Raw genomic sequence first — 24757 nt, forward strand, 5'->3', positions numbered from 1 at the left:
AGATAACTTCCACTGACCCTGCAGAGCGGCAATTCCCAACTTTTTCTCACTTGAGGACCACTGGGCAGCCCATTTCCCTACACTGTACCCCCCGTATTAGAATTAGAATGGAAAATTTCATTTTAAACTTAAGTTAAAATGATGCAAAAATTTTTTGCATTAAGTGGAACAACTACCTCACCCAACACTGCACCAAGGCCATCTGTGCTCGAATGTTCACAAAGCGGAGGAGAGGGAGAGCCCGTGAAAAGGCGCGTGAGAACTGCAGAGGCATGCTGGCAAAAATAACAAAGCTAGGGAATGCAGGCTATGCTCCAAGCTAAATAACAAAGGAAACCCGCACCACCACTCCTCATACCATTGAATAAATTTCACAACTTTTGACTCGTATTTTGCCTTACACTGTTGACATTAATGCGCCTTTTCCCTCCATTGTATCATTTTTTCTGCGCATTCCCAAATGTTCTGGTGTGTATTTCTGGGGGGTGCGTGTACTCCAGGATGGGAACCACTGCTGTAGGGTTTTCAAGGCAAGAGATGTTGCCTTGTTGGGAGGGAACCTTAGTTAGACCCTGTCCCTTTAAGAAGCCCTCTAGAGGCAAAGCATTCTTATTAGTTAGCAGTTCCTGTTTTACAGTCTGTTTTAGTTCAGGTGTCTGGGAAAGGCTGGAGACAGCAATATCTCAGACGTTTAAGGTGTTAGAGATCCATAGAACTCAGAGTAAGCAAGTTCAACAGGATTGCAGGAAAAGCAGAGTCCAGTTAAAGGACACTGGGATAACTCAGAAAAAGAAGCAAGCAGAGCAGACTTCTTTAGAAGCGGTTAAGGAAAGAGTTGGTGTCTGCAAGTTCTTCAAACTCCAAACGTTGCCAGCATCGCAAGTATTCTTTAATAGTTAGACTTCATGGGAGGAGTTAGAGTCCTAAACTTTCAATATTATTAAACAGTTTTTGAACTGTTACTTATTAATCTGTGGGGCTTACACTCTGTTCCGGCCAAGCGCAAGGCACCTGATTTTAGTTTGCTTGGGGAACAGAGCAGGCGCGTCATCCGGAAAACTCGGGAGAACCGAAACAAAATGACACACCTTGTCTTGAGACGCGGCTACCTGTGTTTTCAGCGACTGAGTCTGATGCTCCCAAGAGGCCTTTTCCTGCTTCAAGGAAGCAACCAGGTTCTCCAAGAAGGCCACTTTCGCTACCTAGGGCGAAAAAAGACGAGTTGGCGGAGATCTCATTTGGCTTCCTGGGAGGTACGAAAAGATCTGGAGTTTTGTTTTAGGGTGTTTAAATAACCAATTTTCTAGCCCACGAAGGCCAGCCCCATCAGAAGTGATAGCGTGTTGCAGAGGTGAGCCCAGGAAAAATGGCACCCGGAACAACACCTGCTCCCCACCGCCACACCCCACTTAGCCGGTGGTGGCGGTCCTGGGCAGCCGGCCGGGGTCAGGCCAAGGGGAGCCTGGCAGGCCCACGGCAGCCTCCCAGCCTAGCTGCTGGGCCAGGAGCCTGCCGCAGGCCCACAGGGCGCCCCCCACGTGATCCAATGGGGGGCACCCAGGGTCAATTGACACCCCCCCATGTCCCTCTGGCAGATACACCACTGGCGGTTTGTGCCATAATTTAACAACATAGCATACAAACGGGGTCCAGCTATCCAAGAAAGAAAAATCTGAAGGGTAAGCTGATTCACAGGGTAGCCATGTTGGTTTCCAGTAGAACATCTAGATTCAAAGTCCAGCAGCGCCCAAGAGACCGACGAGATTTCGAGGGATGTAAGACAGTGGCCCTTTTTGTACAACTCTTTTAAAACGTTTTGAGGCAGGAAATAAATCGGTTCCCCCACATAGTTTTACCCCAAAACGTTTTATATCCAACTGAAAGCATTTTAAATGCATCGTCAAGAGAAAGCGATTCTTTTGCTGAAACGTTTTCAAACATTTTGACTTGCTGTGCGATCTCTTTTAAGACGTTCCCTTTCCTCTCTGAAGTGCCCGGACTTCCTCCTCAGTATCAAGTTTCTGAGCTCTTGGCCTTTGATTCTGGTGTTTTTAAGTATTGGTAGCCAAGTTTTGTTAATTCTCAGAGTCTCTTCCTTCTTGTTGAAGTTGTCTTGGTGTTTGTGGATTTCAATAGCTGCTCTGTGTAGTCCGTAGCACGAATGTAATTGGACTGAAAACCCCACCCGCAATACAGTGCAGTCAACCACACCTTTGAATAGCAAGTTCCACCCAAACACTTACTGATTGGTTCCCCACCCTGGGACACGGACAATCTATACCCCACTAAAAATTCTCTTCTCACTGGACACACAGTGTGTAGCACACTTCTCTCTGTGATACACCTCTGAAGATGCCAGCCACAGATGCAGGAAAAGAAGATAGGAACAAGATCTACTAGACCACGGCCACACAGCCTGGAAAGCCCATGACAACCAACCTTAATATGGGTTTTATTGTAGTCCACCCTGAGACTGTAGTAAAAGCCGGGGAACAAATCTAAATAAACAAATAAATAACCTCCCCCTCAAGGCTATCTATCTATCTATCTATCTATCTATCTATCTATCTATCTATCTATCTATCTATCTATCTGTCTGTCTGTCTGTCTGTCTGTCTGTCTGTCTGTCTGTCTGTCTGTCTGTCTGTCTGTCTGTCTGTCTGTCTGTCTGTCTGTCTGTCTATTAAATTTAATATACTGCCCTATCCCCGAAGGGCTCAGGGCGGTGAACAGCATAAAATCATATATAAAACATACAATTTAAAACAATTATATTCTAAAATAGGAACCCACAAAACCCATATACAACCCTCCCTAGAAAAGAAATGGGTCCCAATGATGTTAAGGGACCCAATAAACAGCGGGGGGCCTCAGTGGCTGGACTCTCCAAAGGCCCGGTGGAACAGCTCGGTCTTGCAGGCCCTGCGGAATTCTCTAAGGTCCCGCAGGGCCCGGACAGCTGGTGGTAGCGTGTTCCACCAGGCCGGTGCCAGAGCCGTAAAGGCCCTGGCCCATGTGGAGGCCAGCCGCGTCATCGAGGGGCCAGGGATCTCCAGTAGATTTGCCTCTGCTGAGCGCAGAGGACGAGCCGGGACATATGGGGTAATGCGGTCCCGAAGGTACGAGGGTCCCAGGCCGCGTAAGGAAGGTTTGCAGGAAGGTTGCAGGAAGGTTGGGGTAAAAATGTATTTGACAGCTAGGAGTAACATAGTTTATATTCACTTGAAAATCAGGTAGGGGAGTGGGATTTGGACCCCTCACCTTCTCAATGCACCTGTTCAGCTCTTCGCTGAGGGCTTCCTTCTCTTCCATGAGCTTCTCGTTTTTCACAACGATGCTGGAAATCTCGTTCTGGAGATCGGAGAGGTCTGGGCACCTGGGCAGCTGCGGAAGGCACGTGCTGTTCAACGCTAACAATTTGTCCAGGCAACATTACAACGGCTCTTTTAAGGTATCTACCTCCCATTAGCAACCACTTGGGACACCACTATGGCTATTGTGCTGGCCATAAAGAAAGGTCTCAGTACTTCTTTGTGTGCTTGTGCATGCGATTGGGGAAATTAATGTGTTTCCAGCGCTCCGACACATGGATATAGGTACATCCAGAGGTGGGATCCAGCAGGTTCTCATCAGTTCCCGAGAGGGGGTTACTCATTATTTGTGTGTGCCGAGAGGGGGTTACTAACTGGGTCTGCTTTTCCATGAGAAATTCCATTAGGTCCAAAAATCATAAAGTCCTGTTGTTTCCTATGTGGCTGGTTAGCGAAGGTAGAAAACGGGATAATTCTCCCTGTTGGGCTGTTTTAAAAACATGTTTTAGAAATAGGGTAAAGTTCCTTGTTTAAGGAAAGTCTCCTTCTTTTGATTTCTAGAAACAAAATTAAGTATTTGAAAGTATTAAGTATTTGACAGGCAGTCAATTAGAGGAGAAGTAGTTGTTTCTGTGGGCAGTAGACGATAGGACTTGCTAGAATGAGTTTAAATTATGGACAGAAAGAGACCAGCTGGAAATTAGGAACTTTTTTTTTACAGTAAGAGCTTTTTACACTAACAGAGAAATTATTAATGCCCCGCCCCCGGAATGCCCGGCCACACCCCATTGGCGCTACGCCACAGTTTGAATCCCACCACCATGGGAACCTGTTACTAAAATTTTTGGATCCCACCACTGGGTACATCGCTTGAGTATTTGGTGAATTAAAATGCCTCCCACACTGGAGGTTTCGGGTAGATGATGATGATGAAGAAGAAGAAGAGGAGGAAGAGGAGGAGGAGGAGTTTATACCCACCTTTTTCTACTGTAAGAAGACTCAAGGTGGCTTACAAGCTCCTTTCCCTTCCTCCCCCACACAACAAACACCTTGTGAGGTAGGTGGGGCTGAGAGAGTTCAGAGAGAACTGTGACTAGCCCAAGGTCACCCAGCGGGAAAGCAGGAGTGTGGAAACGCACCTGGTTCACCAGATAAGCCTCTGCCACTCAGGTGGAGAAGTGGGGAATCAAACCTGGTTCTCCAGATTAGAATCCACCTGTTCTTAACCACCACACCACGCTGAACAGAGCATTAAAAATAAGCGGAGGCCAAGCCCTATGAGGAAAGACTGAGGGACTTGGGCATATTTAGTCTGGAGAAGAGGGGAGACGTGATTGCTCTCTTGAAGTATTTGAAGGGCTGTCACTTAGAAGAAGAAGAAGAGTTTGGATTTATATCCCCCCTTTCTCTCCTGCAGGAGACTCAAAGGGGTTTACAATCTCCTTGCCCTTCCCCCCTCACAACAAACACCCTGTGAGGTAGGTGGGGCTGAGAGAGCTCCGAGAAGCTGTGACTAGCCCAAGGTCACCAGCTGGCGTGTGTGGGAGTGCCCAGGCTAATCTGAATTCCCCAGATAAACCTCCACAGCTCAGGCGGCAGAGCTGGGAATCAAACCCGGTTCCCCCAGATTAGATACACGAGCTCTTAACCTCCTACGCCACTGCTGCTCCTAAGAGGTGCACAGGGAGCTGTTCTTGTTGGCAGCAGAGCAGAGGATGCACAAAAATGGGTATCAAAAATGGGGACAAAGGATCCGACTAGATATTTGGAATACAAATGTACAGCCAGAGTTGTGCAGAAGGGGAGCGGGTTGCCTCGGGAGTCTCACCTGCCGCACGCTCTCCAATTCTTGCTTCAAGAAGAGGTTCTCTTGCTCCACGCTGCACGCCTGAGCCCTGAGCTGAGCTAGCTCCGCCTCCAAAGACGACACCAGCGCGGATGACTAGAAACAAACAAACAAAAAAACACAGGAAGCAAAGGTCAAAGGGAGCGCTGGCTAACAGGATTTTATTTGCTGGTTGGTTGATTTATACTTTGATGTCCTTGGCCAGCCTTCCCTCTTGATGGGCTCAGGGGAAGGTAGATTAACAGATTAAAATAAGGGAAAATACATTATAAAAGGGATCATAAAAGCCAATCCCTCACTAGCTAAAAATAGGTAAAGTTTCCTCTTCAGTCGTATCCGACCCTGGGGGACCACTGCAAGCAGTGATTTTATAGGCAAGACGCTTTTGTGGGGTAGTTTGTGTGGTAGAGCAGCAGTGGCGTAGGAGGTTAAGAGCTCCTGCTGGCAGGGGCTGATGGGAATTGTAGTCCATAACATCTGGAATGCCAAAGGTTCGCCACCATGGGCCTATTCAGACTGGCAGAGATTCTCCAAGGCCACAGCTGGAGGTTTTTAAAATCACCTGCTGCCTGGTCCTTCTAACTGGAGATGCCGGGGACAGAACCTGGGACCTTCTGTGTGCCAAAGAGATGCTCTGCCACTTAGCTATGGCCTCTCCCAAGGGAAAGAGTTTCATCTGACCAAGATCCTGGAGGGCGGCTGCCAGTCAGAGCAGGCAACACTGAATCAGATGAGCCAATACCCTGATGCCCTGGTAGCTTTACATAATCATATGCCCCTTAGAGATTCGGTTTCTAGAGACCACTCTTATGCCACCCCCCAATTGCTGATCTGGGGAGAGGCTCAGCCCAGAATAGAGTCAAGGCTTTCCCAAAGGCATTTGGGACGCCCATGGCGCAAGTGAGATTTTAACCCCCGCACCCCTTTACTCAGCTCCACCAGTATCGAGTCCTTGTTACCTGAATTTTACAGTTCTCCAATTCTTCCTTGAGCTGAGAGCTCTCTCTCCTCCATTCTTCCGGGGCACAATTCTCCGGCTCTCTCTCTCGCTGCCGGAGGGCCCTCAGTAGCTGCTGGTTAAGATCTTCTGCGTCTGACTGGTTGGGGGAACTCTGTTGGCCCCGATTGGCATTTTCCTCTTCCAGCTGCTGATTCCTGGCTTTCAATTCGTGCACCTGATTAGAGAACAGGAGCTGGTCAGGAATCAGTGGAATCAAAGAACAACAAGAAGTACGTTCCTGGGCTGCACAAGTGGAGAGGGGCGGGGGGTGACTAAGGCTCCCCTGTGTTATTTCCGATGGAATCATTTTTTCATTGTGGGAGGGAAGAAAGAGGACACGGCCCACAAAGAGATTTTGGGATACGATGGGCACAGTTACTGCGCATCCCTGTTCCTGGATCCTATTCCTACCAGCAGGCTTTGCTCAATGCTATAGGGGCAGAACTGACCCCTCCGAGGCATTGCATGTATAGGAGATAAGGCAGACGTATGAAAGAGGCTATACCCTATTGCCCCAGAGATGGCATTTGTGCATGGAGGAGAGACTTACTTGCTTCTTCAGATTTTCAGCCATCTTCTGGACTGCCATTTTCTCTTTCTGCACAGCCTCTATTTTTTGCCTAAAACATCCACAATAAAAATGGTTATAGATATAGTAATACTTTCATCGACAGTCCGGGGGGGTGGGGGTGGGGGGGACTAATGAAAACAGCAGACACATCTCACAAACAGCTGAGCATAAATCCTGAAAAACTAACAGACCTTTCTGGTACCATAAGGAATATTAGTAATAGGACCACAACTACTGTTGCACTCTGGTTATAACTAATTTTTCAAATGCGTATATCTATATACATGAGTTTATATCATTGTTCATATTTTTTTATATTTCATTAGCTATAAATACAATCATTTCTTGTCAACACCATCCAACAGGTAAGTCCAACTTATTTTTAACAATTATAACAAATAGATTCAGGGTCATCCATATTAGTTCAGGTAAGTATTTAGTTCATACTCTCCCGTCAGTTCAACATCCATAAGGTAAGTATTCAATCTAATAAAAGGAAACACTTCTTCACGCAACGTGTGATTGGTGTTTGGAATATGCTGCCACAGGAGGTGGTGATGGCCACTAACCTGGATAGCTTTAAAAGGGGCTTGGACAGATTTATGGAGGAGAAGTCGATTTATGGCTACCAATCTTGATCCTCTTTGATCTGAGATTGCAAATGCCTTAGCAGACCAGGTGATCGGGAGCAACAGCCGCAGAAGGCCATTGCTTTCACATCCTGCATGTGAGCTCCCAAGAGGGCACCCTGATGGAGCCCATAGGTAGCAGAGAGCTGGACTAGATGGACTCTGGTCTGATCCAGCTGGCTTGTTCTTATGTTCTTATGTTCTAATCCATGCGAAAACATATATACACATAAATATATATTCAGTCTATCTTGATTCATCAACATTTTATATAAATCCACTCAGGTATCTATTTGTTATAATTGTTAAAAATAAGTTGAACTCACCTGTTGGATGGTGTTGACAAGAAATGATTGTATTTATAGCTAATGAAATATAAAAAATATGAACAGTGATATAAACTCACGTATATAGATACACGCATTTGAAAAATTAGTTACAGCCAGAGTGCAACAGTAGCTGTGGTCCTATTACTAATATTGACAGCTGCACCCCTTTTCTTATGTGAACCATGAGGAATATGCCAAAACATTTCCCCAACCGCCACAGCAAGCGAAGATAAGCCTGCATCTTTGTTCAGGGATTATTCTGCGCCCAACCCCATGACTCTGGGCGTTTTTAGAGGGACTTACCAGAATTCTTCTCGAGAGCCATTCAGCTCCCTCAGTCGCAGGCCTGCAAGGCTCCCTTCCTTGCTCAACAAAGCGATTTCGTTCCTCAAGACGGCGTTTTCCTCTCGGAGACTCTCAGCCTTACATCTGTAGGAGAAAAAGCACGGAAACTTTGAGGGTACTTCACATCCCGAGTAACTCATCCAGCCTCAATCTCTGACCCAAACGGAATTATATTTGTGATTTACACTGAGCAGTTTTCAAGCCTTCTACTCTGAAGGACTCTTCTCGGCATTGGTGTAGCCGAGAAGAAGTCCCAGAGCACCTTCCGTGGAAATCCTGATGGGTTATACACTGCTGCTCTCCCCCATAGTGAGGGTACATCTCCTTCAGGGCAGAGTTTTGACTGCAGAACAGCTTGGACTACACAGCAGATCCGGTGGTGGGATCCAAACATTTTAGTAACAGGTTCCCATGGTGGTGGGATTCAAACTGTGGCGTAGCGCCAATGGGGGAGCTGGAGTGGAAGGGGGGCATTCCTGGGAAGTAGCTGAGGGCATTCCTGGGGCGGGAGCTGTGGCAGAAGGACACAGCTGCTGCGCGCCCGATCCTTGCAGGCGGAAACTTGAGATGCCTGCAGAAGCGAAGCGGGCTGCCACGCACGCCGGTGCACCTCCTGCTAGACTGCTTCCAGTTCTGCGCGCTACTGCTGAGAGGAGGGGCGTAACTAAGGCAAAAATCGCGTGGCAAAATCATCAATTGGTAACCCCCTCTTGGCACACACAAATAATTAGTCACCTACTCTCGGGAACCTGTGAGAACCTGCTGGATCCCACCTCTGGTTTAGAGGCAAAATAACCCTGATTGTCAGATTCCGGTCAACAGGGAAAGTCCACGTGGGGTTCCGTGTAGCATCTGCCAGGCCACTTTGAGAGGCTGGATTCTAATCTAGGTAGACAATGGTCTATTATGTTCTCATAGCCCCCCATAAACCAAAGTGTGCCCTCAAAAGCACCCAGTTCGGTTTTGTCTCTTCTTACGTTCTTCCCAGACAGCCACTGACCTTCCCTTAAACTTGACTTATTTCTAAATATAAACAGATATTTAAACGCTTGAGCTTTGGCTGGAAGAAACAACAGGGAAAACATAATGGAACATAAATGAAATATGCTATTGGAACGATGCACACAGTTGGAACGATGCACACAGAAGAAGAGGAGGAGGAATAAGAGTTGGTTTTATGCAGCCCAATTTTCTCTACCTTTTAAGAGAAACAGACACCTTGTGAGGTGGGTGGGGCTGGAGAGTTCTGAGAGAACTGACTGGCCCAAGATCACCCAACAGGCTTCACATGGAGGAGTGGGGAATAGAACCCTGTTCTCCAGATTAGAGCCTGCTGCTCTTAACCATTATACCACACTAGCCCGTGTGAGGCCAAAAGAAAGAAGGAAGAGATGGAGCAATCCTAAGTACCAGTCCAAACTCTCAGGAACATTTGCATCGGGCAATTTCTTTCTGCAGTTGACCAAACAAATCACTCTCTTTTGACCATTAGAAAGGGACCATCATTCCCCACAAACCCCCTTCCCCGACTTCAAGCTGCAGACCGCCCCAGCCCGTGTTAAAAGTGAGGGGTCTCCATCAGAGGACAGCGAAGAGAATCCCCGAAGGCATCAGACCCGGGTCATAATCTACTTGTTAGTAAGAGAAGCAGGAAAAAGTCAGCAGTGGTAGTTGTTACGAGGTTGCAGCGGAGCGGGAGGTGGTTAGTGTCAAGAAGCAGAGCCAAGCACCAGAGGCGAGGTTGCGGCAAAAGCCCCCGTTACCTCAAGCACGCCCGCTGCTGCGGCTGCTCTCCGCAGGCGCACTGCAAGCTGCGCAGGGCCGCGTTCAAGTCGTCCGTCTCCTGGGCGCGCGAGTCCTTTTGCTTCAGCAGCGCCGTCACTCTCTCCTTCAGCTTCCAGTTCAGCTGACGGAGCCCCCTCTTCTCTGCCTCTGCCTCTTTGGTGCCGTCCATGTAGAGTTCCGGCCTCTCTTTCAGGGCCTTCAGAGTCACCACGAACTCTTCCAGCTTCCCAAGCCGGCTGTGCAAGTACAGATTGGCGCTCTGCAGCTCCCGGTTTTCCGCCGCCATCCGGTCCCGCCCGTCTTCCAGCTCTCTCGCGCTCTCCAGGAGCCGCTGCTTTTCTTCCTCCCACTTGAGGCTCTCTCGGCCGCTTTCCTCCAGCTTGTGCTGCAAACCGATCAGCTGCGGCAAACAGTTCTCCAGCGTGCTGTTGCGGGCGCACAAGGTGACCAGCTTGGCTTTCAGGACCTGGTTCTCCAACTGGAGCTCTTTGGACAACGCAGCAGCTTTGGGTTGGTCTGCGTTGCTGGCCTCTGTTTCCAGCCCCTCCTCAACGGCTTCCCCGTGGTCCTTCCAAAACTGTGACGAATAATCACTCACCTCCTCAATACTCGGGCAAACCTTTTCAGAAAAGAGGTTACCCGCCGAACAGTCGGGATGCGTCTGTACGCTGTCGCTTTCCCCCCAAGAGGACGTTTCCTCGCTCTTGCCGGCTTCGCAAGGCAAAGTCTTCGGCCTGGGAATCGCTTGAAGGATCTCGTCCAGTTCTTTCTGGACCTGTGTCGCCATGTCTTGCCGTTCGAGAGCCGCTCGCTCGCACTCCGTCTCCAGGAAACAGACCCTCTCCCGCAGCTGCCGTTGCTGGAGCTTGAGGGTCGCGTTCTCCGACCGAATTTCTTCGTAGGTCTTTCTCGAGTCGGAAAAGGTCTCCGTCGTTCTGGTTTCTATGAGAGGGCGCCTACTCGCGTCTTCCATTTCCTCTTCTTCCATTTCTTCTTCTTCGTCCACTTCGTCTGGTGAACTTGAGAGATGGGGCTCCACAAATTTTTCTGGCATCAGCAAGCTGAAACTTGGGGACTGAACAGTATCTTCTGGCTCGTACAAGAAACTACCCATTCCTGAGCCTGCGGTCACGTTCCCGTCTCCGGCTGGCTCCTGGAACTCCGGCAGGTTTGGAAGATCATCTTGGATGGCTCTTGTCTCCGGGGTTTTCTCAGGTCTTGGAGATTTAGCACCCCTACGTTCGTCATCTTGGCTTGGGAGGTCATAATTGCTTTGTAGTTCGGACAGGCGGAACAACTCCTCTTGCAGCTCTTCCACTTCGTTTTCGAGCTTTGAGACTTTCACCCTCAGCTCTCTTTCTTCGGCCGACGCTCTCGAAAGCAGCTCTCGCTTCGAATGTTCAAGAGCGGCCAGTCTGGAGTTCAGCTCTTCTTTCTCCCGCAAAAACTCTACCTCCAGACCTTCAAACTTCTCGATCACGCGCTTCCGACTTGCCTCGGCGGCAGCCATTTCTTCTTCTCTCTCTCGCAGCTCCTTCTCGTGAGCGACCTGAACTTGTAAGAGCTGACCGCGCAGGTCGTTTTCCAGCTCCTTCACCTCTTGGAGTTCGTTCTGCAGTTGCTCTTTTTCCAGGGTCAGCAAGTTCACACGCTCCTTGAAATCCTTCTCCAGCCGCTCCTTCTCTTGGGCCAGGGCTGATGAAACGGCCTTCTCCTTCTCTAGCGTCTCTTTCCATTTCTCCTGGGCCTCAGCACCTTCCTGGATCAGTTCATCCTTTTCAAATTCCCACCGGGATTTCTCCTCGCCCTGCAGCTCGGAAAGGTCTCGCAACTCTTGCCGGTAGCGTTCTTCCAGGTTTTTGACCGCCTCCCCGTATTTGCTCACCAGGGCCTGCCGGTCAGCGGCAAACTGCTCCTCAGCCCAAGAGAGTCTTCCGTTAAACTCGTTTTCCAGTTTTGTCCTAAACGTGTTCAACACAACATGTTACTGAAACATCTCAGTATTTACAGAGGAGCGCAGATTGTCTTAAGACGCTAGTCCACAGCTATTTCAGACTCAGGCCCTCTCCTGACACCCCAGAATACAAGATAAGAACATAAGAACATAAGAACAAGCCAGCAGGATCAGACCAGAGCCCATCTAGTCCAGCTCTCTGCTACTCGCAGTGGCCCACCAGGTGCCTTTGGGAGCTCACGTGCAGGATGTGAAAGCAATGGCCTTCTGCGGCTGTTGCTCCCGAGCACCTGGTCTGGTAAGGCCTTTGCAATCTCAGATCAAAGAGGATCAAGATTGGTAGCCATAGACCAACTTCTCCTCCATCAATCTGTCCAAGCCATTTTTAAAGCTATCCAGGTTGGTGGCCATCACCACCTCCTGTGGCAGCATATTCCAAACACCAATCACATGTTGCGTGTAGAAGTGTTTCCTTTTATTAGTCCTAATTCTTCCCCCCAGCATTTTCAATGGATGCCCCCTGGTTCTAGTATTGTGAGAAAGAGAGAAAAATTTCTCTCTGTCAACATTTTCTACCCCATGCATAATTTTATAGACTTCAATCCTATCCCCCCTCAGCCGTCTCCTCTCCAAACTAAAGAGTCCCAAATGCTGCAGCCTCTCCTCATAAGGAAGATGCCCCAATCCCTCAATCATTCTTGTTGCCCTTCTCTGCCCTTTTTCTATCTCTTCGATACCCTTTTTGAGATGTGGCAAACAGAACTGAACACAGAACTCCAAGTGCAGTCGCACCACTGCTTTATATAAGGGCATGACAATCTTTGAACCAGAAACAGTATAGATACTGCAAAAAGAAACCCTCTGTCTGGCTCAAAGAACAGCGGTAAAACTATAACTTTAAATGAAATAACTAAAAAGTCTGTCTCAAAAAACCAAAATACCAACGATAAAGAAAATGACACAACGTGGGCAACACATTACAAACAGCAAGCGGATCCCAAAATATACACTTAGAACTTCAAGTCTGTGTGTGAGTGATATCCCCTTAGGGCAGTGGTGGCGAACCTATGGCACGGGTGCCAGAGGTGGCACTCAGAGCCTTCTCTGTGGGCACGCGCGCACAGAGTTCATCATGTTGGGGGTGGAAAATCGCCCCCCACACATATCTAGGCTGGCCTGGGCTGCGGGGCACGACATATAGGTAACCCTGTTAAGTGCTGTTAAACCCCACTGATTTTCATGCGAAGAACTAAAGCGTGATCCTTTACATGGGAGTAAGCTCAGTTGCTGGCAATGGGGCTTGCTTCTAAACCCTCCTAGGGTTGTGATTCACCCATTCGAAGCATTGCACGGTTGTGTCAAAGCAAAGCCACCAACTACCACCAAACTTACTCCAGAGTAATGCACGCTTTGGAACCAACCGTTTTTTCTAAACTAAAACCTCAGTATTCAGGTTAAATAGCCGTGTTGGCACTTTGCGATAAATAATTGGGTTTTGGGTTGCAGTTTGGGCACTCGGTCTCGAAAAGGTTCACCATCACTGCCTTAGGGAAAATCCAAAAAATAGCTTGAGTTGGAAGGATTCCAATTGCCAGATGTCGAGCTGGATTCCTCTTCAAGCCATAGGCCTCATACAAACAGCAGTTAGTAGAAATGTCAGTTAGTGATAGCATTGACCCAGGTGAGTTCAACACTTTCAACCTTGGTCATACTCAGCCACAACAACCATATTCCAGAGAGTGGCAAGGCATTTAGGCCAAAATTATAACTTCAATCGAGTAACAGCCACATGCATCCAAGAACGGTGTTGAACTCACCATGGTCAATACTACCACTAACTGACATTTCTACTAACTGCTTAATCCAGCTCAACACCTGGCAATTGGAATTCTTCCAACTCATGCTATTTTTTGGATTTTCCCTAAAGGGATATCACTTATACACAGACTTGAAGTTCTAAGTGTGGACTACTGTAACTCGCTCTATGCGGGCCTACCCTTGCGGCTGATCCGGAGGGTGCAACTGGTCCAAAATGCAGTGGCCCGTTTGCTCACGGGGGGCGCCTTCCGTGACCATATTCAACCAATATTGTGTCGTCTGCATTGGCTCCCGGTTGAGTTCCGAATCATCTTCAAGGTATGGGTGCTCACCTTTAAGGCCTTACGCGGCCTGGGACCCTCATACCTTCGGGACTGCGTTACCCCATATGTCCCCACTAGACCTCTGCGCTCAGCAGAGGCCAATTTACTGACAGTCCCTGGCCCCTCAATGATGCGACTGGCCTCCACTCGGGCCAGGACCTTTACAGCCCTGGCCCCTGCCTGGTGGAACACTCTCCCTCCAGCTGTCCGGGCCCTGCGGGATCTTGGTGAGTTCCGCAGGGCCTGTAAGACGGAGTTGTTCCGCCGGGCTTTTTGAGTGTCTAGCCGCTGAAAGTGCCCCCCCCCCCTCCCTTCCATCCTCATGGAAATTTGGGTTCATTATCATCTACAGAACCCACCCTTTCTTCTCTCCTCTCGGGAGGGTTTAAGAAGGATTTTAACGGGCATTGTTATATAATCAGTGATGGCAAACCTTTTCGAGACCGAGTGCTCAAATTGCAACCCAAAACCCGCTTATTTATCGCAAAGTGCCAACACGGCAATTTAACCTGAATACTGAGGTTTTAGTTTAGAAAAACCGGTTGGCTCCGAGGCGTGCGTTACTCGGGAGTAAGCTTGGTGGTAGTCGGTGGCCTTGCTTTGAAGCAACCGTGCAACTCTTCTAATGGGTGAATCACGATCCTAGGAGGGTTTCCTCAGAAGCAAGCCCCATTGCCAGCAACCGAGCTTACTCCCAGGTAAAGGATCGCGCTTTAGTTCTTGGCATGAAAATCAGTGGGGTTTAACAGCACTTAACAGGGTTACCTATACTGCTTCCCCAAAACGAGGTCTTAGGTTTAATGCTAATAATCGAGCCCAGCGGCCCAGGCCAGCCTAGATGTGTGTGTGTGTGGGGGGGGGGGAACACTCTGTTTGCACGTGCCCACAGAGAGGGCTCTGAGTGCCACCTCTGGCACCCGTGCCATAGGTTCGCCGCCACTGTTATATATTAATTGCTGCATTTTAATTTATATTTTTGAGAGATTATTGTATTTGATTTTCCAATTCCAAAGCCTTTATTGGCATTATAAGTATTTGATTTTATGTTTATTTGTATTTGAATTTTATGCTGTTCACCGCCCAGAACCCTTCGGGAATTGGGAGGTATATAAGTTTGAAAAATAAAAATAAAATAATATTTTGGGGTCCTCTTGCTGTTTTTAATTAGTTATCCACATTGCGTAATTTTCTTTATTGTTGGTATTATGGTTTTTTGATACAGACCTCTCCTGACACCCCCCCAGCAGACAACACGAGACCCATCCTGCAAGCATTCAGCATCATTTTGTTTCTCCTCGTCTCCAAAAAAGGATTCAATAGAGCAGTGGTGGCGAACCTTTGGCACTCCAGATTTTATGGACTACAATTCCCATCAGCCCCAATTGGCCATGCTGGCAGGGGCTGATGGGAATTGTAGTCCATAACTCCAGTGGCCAGCTCTTGGCAGGGGCTGATGGGGAATTGTAGTCCCATAACATCTGGAGTGCCAAGGCTGCGTATTGGCCATGCTGGCAGGGGCTGATGGGAATTGTAGTCCATAACATCTGGAGTGCCAAAGGCTCGCCAATTGGCCATGCTGGCAGGGGCTGATGGGAATTGTAGTCCATAACATCTGGAGTGCCAAAGGTTCGCCAATTGGCCATGCTGGCAGGGGGTGATGGGAATTGTAGTCCATAACATCTGGAGTGCCAAAGGTTCGCCACCACGGCAATAGAGGTTCACATTGAGTCAGGTTGAAGAAGAAGAGCAATTTACACCCCCGCTTTTCTCAACCATAAGGAACCTCAGAGCGGCTTACAAACCCCTTTCCCTTTCTCTCCCCACAACAGACACCTTGGGAGGCAGGAGGGGCTGAGAGAGTTCCAAAGAACTGTGACTTGCCCAAGGTCACCCCAGCAGGCTTCATGTGTAGGAGCGGGGAATCAAACCTGGTTCTCCAGATTAGAATGCACCTGCTCTTAATCACTTCACCACAGTGGTTCACAGTTTATAGTTCTTTTTAAGTATCTGAAGGGCTGACTTTTAGAAGAGGTCAAAGGGACGTTTTCAGTGGGTAAGGGAGGATTGGACTCGTAATAATGGTTTTTAAATTATGGGCCAGGAGATATCAATGGGATAGAAGGAAACACGTTTTAACAATAAGGGCAATTCAGTGGGGGAATTGCTTGCCCAGGATACTGTGAAGTTCTTTCTCCTTCTTTCTTCTTGGAGCTGTTTAGACAGAGGCTGGTAGGTTATTTGCATGGGTTAAAGAATCATAGAGTTGGATGAGATCCCCAAGGGCCATCAAGTCCACCCCCCTGCCATGCAGGAACATTTTCTACCCCCTGCATAATTTGATAGACTTCAATCGTATCCCCCCTCAGACGTCTCCTCTCCAAACTAAAGAGTCCCAAACGCTGCAGCCTCTCCTCATAAGGAAGGTGCTCCAGTCCCTCAATCATCCTCGTTGCCCAGATTAAGGGTCTTCCCTGCAGGACAGGTTTAAAGAGACGTTGCAAAAGGCAACCTGAGGCCAACCTCTCTTCCTGCAGGTCCTGCCGGTGCTTCTCGGCCAGTTCTCCCCGGATCTGCGCCTTCTCCAGGGCGTGCTTCTCCACCAACATCTGCAGCTGATCGCAGAAGCGGAGTTCCAGCTCGGCTTTCTCTCCTCGGACGGTCTCCGCCACGGTCCTCATTTTTTCCTCCATCCACGCCCCGGCCTGTATCAACTCCTGCTGCTCTTGGTTAAAATCCTCCCGGGCCTGCGCCATCCTGGTCTGGAGCTCGTCTCGGTAACCAAGCCTCGGGGACTCCCTGCCGTCGGCTTTTTCCTCCATGCTTATTGGCCCCGCCCGCTGTCCTGGGTCGGCCTCCTGACCAATCCTGGCCAGCTCTGCCTGGAGGTCAGAAACTTGGGCCTGGAGGTCGTCGATTTGCCGCTCCCTGGTCAGCATCTCCTGGCAGAATTTCTGCTGAAGCGTCTCCTTCTCCTCCTCGTCGTGGCTCCGCGTCTCCTCCAGCTGCCTCTCGTAATGGTGAACCTGAGCCGAGAGAAGGGAAGCACCCCTGGTTAGCATCTCAGCAGGCTCCTGGTTCACAAAGACCTTGGGCAACCTAGCTGAGCGGCAGGCAAGGAAATGAGAGAACTTCACAGAGCAATAACAACGAAGAAGAAGAAGACGACGAAGAAGAAGAAGAAGTAGAAGAAGAAGGAGGAGGAGGAGGAGGAGGAGGAGGAGAAGGAGGAGGAAGACACAGAAAGAAGAAGGAGGAGGAGGAGGAGGAGGAGGAGAAGAAGAAGAAGGAGAAGAAGGAGGAGGAGGAGAAGGAGGAGGAGGAGGGAGGAGGGAAAAAGGAGAAGAAGGAGGAGGAGGGAGAAAGAAGAAGAAGGAAGGGAGGAGGAGGAAAGAAGAAGAGGAAAGAGAGAAGGGAGGAGGGAGGGAGGAAGGGAGGGAGGAGGAGGAAGGGAAAGAAAGAGAAGAAGGAAGAGAAGGAGGAGGAGGAGGAGGAGGGAGGAGGAGAGAGAAGGAAGGAGAGAGGAGGAGAAGGGAGGAGGGAGGAAAGAAGAGGAGAGAGAGAAGAAGAGGAGGAGGAGGAGCAAGAAGAAGGAGAAAGAAGGAGGAGGAGGAGGAGGAGGAAAAGAAAGAAGAGGAGAAAGAAGAAGAAGGAGGAAGGAGGAGGAGGAGGAGAAGAAGGAAAAGAAGAAGAAGAAGGAGAAGGAGGAGGAGGAGGAGGAGAAAAAGGAGGAGGAGGAGTTTGGATTTATACTCTGTCTTCCTCTCCTGTAAGGAGACTTGAGGTGGCTTACAAGCTCCTTTCCCTTCCTCTCCCCACAACAGACACCTGGTGAGGTAGGTGGGGCTGAGAGAGTTCCAAAAAACTGTGACTAGCTTAAGGTCACCCTGCAGGAAGGTAGGAGTGCGGAAACACATCTGGTTCACCAGATAAGCCTCTGCCACTCAGGTGGAGGAGTGGGGAATCAAACCCGGTTCTCCAGATTAGAATCCACCTGCTCTTAACCACCACACCATGCTGGCTCTGAGAGAAAGACACAGAGCAATGGGTCCCCGTTGTGATGCCCACGAAAACCAGGTACCTGTGGATATCTTTCTGGGAGCCTGCCAAGTTATTTTTTAAAGTGGGCAGAGCTAGGTGTGGCTTTTGCCCAGGAGGGCATCTGATTGGCTGTGGAGATTTAAAAGCATCCCATTGCTTAATTGCCTAAAAGGCCCTGGTTAAAAACCTCAAGTTAAAAGAATACTCCAATTAATACTTTAAACACCTTCTCTGAAAATCTAAGTCTACAAGTAATTACTTAAAACTGTCACGGCCATCAGACCACGACGCCCCCGGGTCTCTCCCGCTACCTCCAGATAATTTGATTTAAGGGACTCCCAGCAAAGGTTCAGCAAAAACAGGAAGGTGGTCCAACAACAGGCCAGAGAGTCTGAGGTCTTCCCCCGAGGAGGTCTCCTGGCACTGGGATTCAGAGTCTCTGAACTTGGAGGTTAGCTGGAGGTCACCACGGCTAGTGGTGAGTGCGGAGGTAGGAGTGCAGAGAAGGGCAACTAGGATGATTGAGGGACTGGAGCACCTTCCTTATGAGGAGAGGCTGCAGCGTTTGGGACTCTTTAGTTTGGAGAGGAGACGGCTGAGGGGGGATAGGATTGAAGTCTATCAAATGATGCATGGGGTAGAAAATGTTGACAGAGAGAAATTTCTCTCTCTTTCTCACAATACTAGAACCAGGGGGCATGCATTGAAAATGCTGGGGGGAAGAATTAGGACTAATAAAAGGAAACACTTCTTCACACAACGTGTGATTGGGGTTTGGAATATGCTGCCACAGGAGGTGGTGATGGCCACTAACCTGGATAGCTTTAAAAAGGGCTTGGACAGATTGATGGAGGAGAAGTTGGTCTATGGCTACCAATCTTGATCCTCCTTGATCTGAGGTTGCAAATGCCTTAGCAGACCAGGTGCTTGGGAGGAGCAGCAGCAGCAGAAGGCCGTTGCTTTCACCTCCTGCACGTGAGCTCCCAAAGGCACCTGGTGGGCCACTGCGAGTAGCAGAGAGCTGGACTAGATGGACTCTGACGGGCCCCTCCTCCATGAATCTGCTCAGTCTGTCCCCGTGGCCATCACCACACCTCCCGGCTGAGTTTCAGGCTTCCTGTTCCAATGAAGGCACCTTACTTACCGTGTTTTCAAGCTTCTGATGTAGGTCATAAATGTCCTGGCAGTACTGATCCTTCATTTGCTCCATGGCCATTTCCGCTTCTATGCTCATGTTCAGCGGGTTGCCTTCCTCAGAACCGGCCTCTACAAAGCACAAGTCAACACAAAAGCACACGGATCAATTATTTTTGAAGAAGAAGAAGAAGAAGAGGAGGAGGAAGAGGAGGAGGAGGTTGGATTTATATCCCCCCTTTCTCTCCTGCAGGAGACTCAAAGGGGCTGACAATCTCCTTGCCCTTCCCCCCTCACAACAAACACCCTGTGAGGTGGGTGGGGCTGAGAGAGCTCAGAGAAACTGTGACTAGCCCAAGGTCACCCAGCTGGCGTGTGTGGGAGTGCACAGGCTAATCTGAATTCCCCAGATAAGCCTCCACAGCTCAGGCGGCAGAGCTGGGAATCAAACCCAGTTCCTCCAGATTAGATACACGAGCTCTTAACCTCCTACCCCACTGCTGCAAAAGATCCATTTTCTCTGTGGGGTGAGGAGAGGAAAGGACTTTGTAGGCCGCCTTGAGTCCCCTTACGGGAAAGCAGAGGCATATCGGGGAGGGGGATGGTGCCCAGACACAACTCCTTCTCTGGGCACCCCCGGCCTCCATGCAGGTCAGGGGTGAGGCCATGCTACCGAGCCCTGCCCCCTGGCCTCCATGCCAGCCAGCTTTTGCCCAAAAGGGGTCGCGGGACTTGGTGGGTAGCCCAGGCAGGCACCTACATCTATACGCGCTGTTGTCTTACAGCAACGGAGGCAGCATGTTGTTTCGGCCAGTGAGAGAAGCCAGGGGGCAACTCTGCCGTACTGTCTCCTTCCAGCCCTTTTATTGAGAGTTACAGGTGGAAAATCAAACATGGCATGCAGGTGGGGGGGAATCACAACACAATGGACGGGGCAAAGAGCACAGGGGGATTTGAGCAGGAGAATTGGCATTTGCACGTGCACACATTGGAGCCAGAAAGTCTTGCAACCTCAGCAGTTTCTCCGAAACTACACTTTGGAAGGAGAGGTCAGTCGCACGTGAGAGGCCTTTTTCCAAGCAGTCTATTGCTGTACTCAGGCACCCCCCTGGATGTTGGGGGGTCCTTTTCCAAGCAAGGTGCTGCCGTACTCAGGAGCCTCCCAGGCGCTGTGCCCCCCAACAACGCGCGAAACGTTTTTATGTGTAGATGTAGATCTTATAGAATTGGATTATGGACTATATGAAATTGAAGCTTTGCAACAAGATGGAGTGAAAGACATAGAGCTTATTAAAAGGACTATAGACAATATAAATAAAATAAAAATAGATAAATATGCAGAACTAGAGAAGAAATTAATATTAAAATAGTATAGAACACCGAAACAGTTGGCATATATGATAAGTGGACTCAGTCCGAAATGTTGGCATTGTGGAGATAAAAATGCAATATATACCCATATGTGGCTAGAATGTACAGAAGTAAAAAATATGTGGGAAAATGTGATAAAATACATAGAAAAATATGTAAAGGTAAAAATAAAGATAAATATAGATTTACTATTTATAGGTATAGTGGATCATATTACAATAGAACAAAGAAAAATAAAACTTTTCAAATTCATGATCAGAGCGGCCCATGCAGTAATAGCATTGGGGTGGAAGGACAAAAAAATCTGGACAATGCAGAAATGGTTGGAATATATATGGGAGCAAATACAATTAGAAATTTTCGACACAATGTCAAAAAATCAAATATGGCAAGAAAAACAAAAGGACATGAAGGAGATTTGGATGGAATTTAAAGACTGGCTAAACGAAATTGGAATTACAGAAGAAAAATGGACAAGAAGATTGAAAAGAATGGACCTGCTGCTGCGCATCTAAAGAAGAGAAGAAGAAGGAGGGGGAGGGGGAAAAGGGGGAAAAAAGATATGGAGGATGTATATAAAGTACACATTATAAATCTGTAATAATTCCAAAATATCAATAAAAAATATTTTAAAAAAAATGAAATTGAAGCTTTGTCTGAAAGAAGAATCGGCAGGAATTGAATGGACTATGTAGATATTTATGTTGAGTTACAAGTGTTGGAATACTGTATCTTTAAGAACTTTGTAAGAGAAATGGATGTAATGTAAAACAAATAGAAGTGTTAAGTTGATTCATTATATGCAAAATCAATATATAAGATTGGATACTCAGCCAGAGTGCAATACATTTTATCACCATCTGAGTACATGTTTTACAGACGGTTATTGGATGCTGTGCATCATTTTATTGAATTTTGTTTTAGGTTGGAAGCTGCTCTGAAGAAGAGGAGGAAGAGGAGTCTGGATTTATATCCCGCCTTTCTCTCCTGTAAGGAGACTCAAGGTGGCTTACAAGTTCCTTTCCCTTCTCCCCTCATAACAGACACCTTGTGAGGTAGGTGGGGATGAGAGACTTCAGAGAGAACTGTGACTAGCCCAAGGTCACCCAGCAGGAATGTAGGAGTGCAGAAACGCACCTGGTTCACCAGGCAAGCCTCAGCCACTCAGGTGGAGGAGTGGGGAATCAAACCCGATTCTCCAGATTAGAATCCACCTGCTCTTAACACCTACACCACTTTCCCTGGACAATGCCATGGATAAGATAGTATGCTTGTAGAGTCTATTTCACCAGAAAGACAAGCAAGAGTCTCTCTGGAAAAAACAAAATGATAAGAGTTTATAGACAGATACAAGCAACTATGCAGTTAAGCAGAAATGTTGCCAAATATGCTAATAATTGTAGATGGCCGCTGCTATTTCCTTTGTCAGTGGACTTTTCAGCTTGTTCACTCCAACACTTGGGAACAAAAGAACATAAGAACATAAGAACGAGCCTGCTGGATCAGACCAGGGTCCATCTAGTCCAGCACTCTGCTACTCGCAGTGGCCCACCAGGTGCCTTTGGGAGCTCACAGGCAGGATGTGAAAGCAATGGTCTTCTGCGGCTGTTGCTCCTGAGCACCTGGTCTGCTAAGGCATTTGCAATTTGAGATAAAGGAGGATCAAGATTGGTAGCCAGAGATCGACTTCTCCAGAGCACCAGAGGCAGGAAGGGTTAAAAGATCCAAGCAACCTGCAAATGTTGCTCAGACGCTGGGTCAAGTGTTTGTTCTACTACACATCCAAAGAAGGGATGCTGAAATAATAATTATAAATAGCAAAATATCAGTCACACAATATAGAGACACCACCATATAGCACCAGCAAAAACTCTGTGAAAAGGCTACAAACTCAACAGGAGCAGAAGCAACAATAATATCCCTAAATAGCTCCACCTTTGAAACTTACCCTTCTCCATTAGGAAACAGATCCAATAACAACCACACTGTTTTATTATCTTTGCAGTGCCGGCTGTAGTATACAGCTCCACACAGAGTGCCTTAAATCAAGGCACTCCCTAATTAATAACCAACAGGTGGTAATTTGGTGTTGTGAGATCCCCGATTTCTTAAAGTACACAACACATACCAAGCAGTTGGGAAAGTTAACTCATACATAGCAACAAACAGTATGAAGCAGGATAAATCACACTGGGAATTCAAACCATGCAGACTTACAGAGTTTAAACTATACATATCATCTATTTCCTTTTGTAACAATGGCTTTTTGTGTTGAGTTTCTGATCTGTCTATATAATTTTGTGAACACAACACATGCCAGCTGGGTGACCTTGGGCTAATCACAGTTCTTCGGAGCTCTCTCAGCCCCACCTATCTCATAGGGTGTTTGTTGTGAGGGGGGGAAGGGCAAGGAGATTGTAAGCCTCTTTGAGTCTTCTTCTTCCTTGTGGTCTCTTTCAACATTATTATTGTAGTGTAGCATAATACACACAAACAGCAACATTTATTAACAATACTTATAAAACAAAGTCTGTGTTCTTAATGTCAATATATATGCATTTTAGCAGCAAATTACACATAAAACAAAGCCCATATACCCTGTTTCTCCGAAAATAAGACATCCCCTGAGAATAAGACGTAGTAGAGGTTTTGCTGAAGTGCTAAATATAAAACATCCCCCGAAAGTAAGACATAGCAAAGTTTTTGTTTGGAAGCATGCCCGTCGAACAGAACACCAGTGCAGGCAGCTGTGGAACAGAAAAATAAGACATCCCCTGAAAATAAGACATAGCGCATCTTTGGGAGCAAAAATTAATATACTGTCTTATTTTTGGAGAAACACGGTACATAAAAAAGAGCCCATATGTAAATAGACTGAAAAAGCCTAGCTGCTGGATTTCAAAGTCTGCATTAAGGATCAAAGATATATTGCAAAAAACAGAGCAGAATGAAAATAGAGACCATATTCATAATGACTGAAAAAATCCTGTTTTGCGGTTCTTCCTCGGTGTATTGGTTATACAGCTGCTCTAGATAACTAACAGCCCAATCCAGAGGGTGCTGTGGCCAGAGACAGCACTGCTGCCATACCAGTGCACCCCCTCCAAAAGAGTTTCAGGTGCCGTGCGAAGGCACGGAAAAAGATGGAAAACCTTGGCCACCTGAAAAGCACTCATAAGGCAAAAGTCAGTGGCCAGATTGGAGGGAGTTCCTGTGCCAAAAGGCAGAATAGGGGAAGAAGGGTTGGAGAAATGCTCCCTTCATGCAAACGTGACTGGGTCTGGACACATACAACCAGGGTCTGGACTCATTTAACCAGGGTCTGGACACATATAACCAGGGTCTGGACACATATAACAAGGGTCTGGACGCATACAACCAGGGTCTGGACTCATATAACCAGGGTCTGGACACATATAACCAGGGGGAAACTTTTACCATGGTTGCATTCAGCTTCACAGTCGCCCAGTTCCTCGTAGAGAGAGCCTTTCAACAAAGGCTGGACCCCTTTGCCTTCAGCCCGATGAGCTTCCAGTTGAGACTGCAGTTCGTCAATCTGGTCTTGGAGTTCCTGGGTTAACAACAGGTGGGACAGTCAAGGTGAGAAGGGAAGCACAATTGGTAGTCTGAGACAGTGACATTTTTACGGTGGGGTGGTGGTGGTGGTGGTGGTGGAGAGAGAAACGACAAACCAAGCTGTTTTGTCACTTGAATGCAGAGGCGTACTGGGGGGAAAACAGCGCCCAGAGACAAATTGTCTCTGGGATGCCCCCCAGGCTCCGTCCCCCACTGCTGGTGCCAACCCCACCCATGTCACCAGTCGGGGGGGGGGGAGGAAGGGAGGGGGGAGTCCAGGGTGGGGTTGAGGGCGCTTGGATGCCTCGTCGTTTTTGCATGCCTCGACTGACACGAACGGGGTCGAGGCACGTGAAAACGACAAGGCAGCAGGACTTCCTGGTCATGTGGGGGGGCGCGATTTTGCACCCCCATGTGACCAGAAGAGTGGCGCCCGGGGGCAAGGGGTACCCCTTGTCCCTAGGTAGATACGCCACTGCTTGAATGCAAGATATTTTGTCACTTAGCCCAGCCAGAAGGATCACACCATCATGATGGAATCTAGCATGTATGGAAGTAATATATAACGGAGACAGAGAACCCAAAGTGTAGGGGGCGAGCTTGAGTCATCCCATCGACAAAGCGGATTGGCCACTATGACCCAGGAATGGGGACCATTATCTGATGTTGTATGGACTTGTGATACATGTGCTTTGAGGGTGGATTCTCCCACACGTTATTGTTGTTT

At 48.1% G+C, this 24757-nt stretch overlaps 1 protein-coding gene across 7 annotated transcripts in view; it reads right to left on the reverse strand.

The window, feature by feature from the left end:
- NIN (ninein) overlaps positions 1–24757 on the reverse strand; it is a 146272-nt gene that overhangs the window by 25713 nt on the left and 95802 nt on the right. For 6 of the 7 annotated variants that reach the window (XM_048486109.1, XM_048486106.1, XM_048486107.1 and 3 more), the window contains exons 16-25: positions 23893–24025; positions 19094–19215; positions 16432–16934; positions 9795–11777; positions 7990–8115; positions 6708–6777; positions 6117–6332; positions 5140–5253; positions 3262–3384; positions 1089–1202 (exon numbers count right to left, since the gene is read on the reverse strand). In XM_048486109.1, coding sequence (XP_048342066.1) covers positions 1089–1202; positions 3262–3384; positions 5140–5253; positions 6117–6332; positions 6708–6777; positions 7990–8115; positions 9795–11777; positions 16432–16934; positions 19094–19215; positions 23893–24025 — 3504 coding nt within the window. The remainder of the gene's footprint in view (positions 1–1088; positions 1203–3261; positions 3385–5139; positions 5254–6116; positions 6333–6707; positions 6778–7989; positions 8116–9794; positions 11778–16431; positions 16935–19093; positions 19216–23892; positions 24026–24757) is intronic. The other variant, XM_048486108.1, reaches the window with a different exon arrangement.

The sequence above is a fragment of the Sphaerodactylus townsendi genome, linkage group LG02, assembly GCF_021028975.2.
Source record: "Sphaerodactylus townsendi isolate TG3544 linkage group LG02, MPM_Stown_v2.3, whole genome shotgun sequence".
NCBI lineage: Eukaryota > Metazoa > Chordata > Lepidosauria > Squamata > Sphaerodactylidae > Sphaerodactylus > Sphaerodactylus townsendi.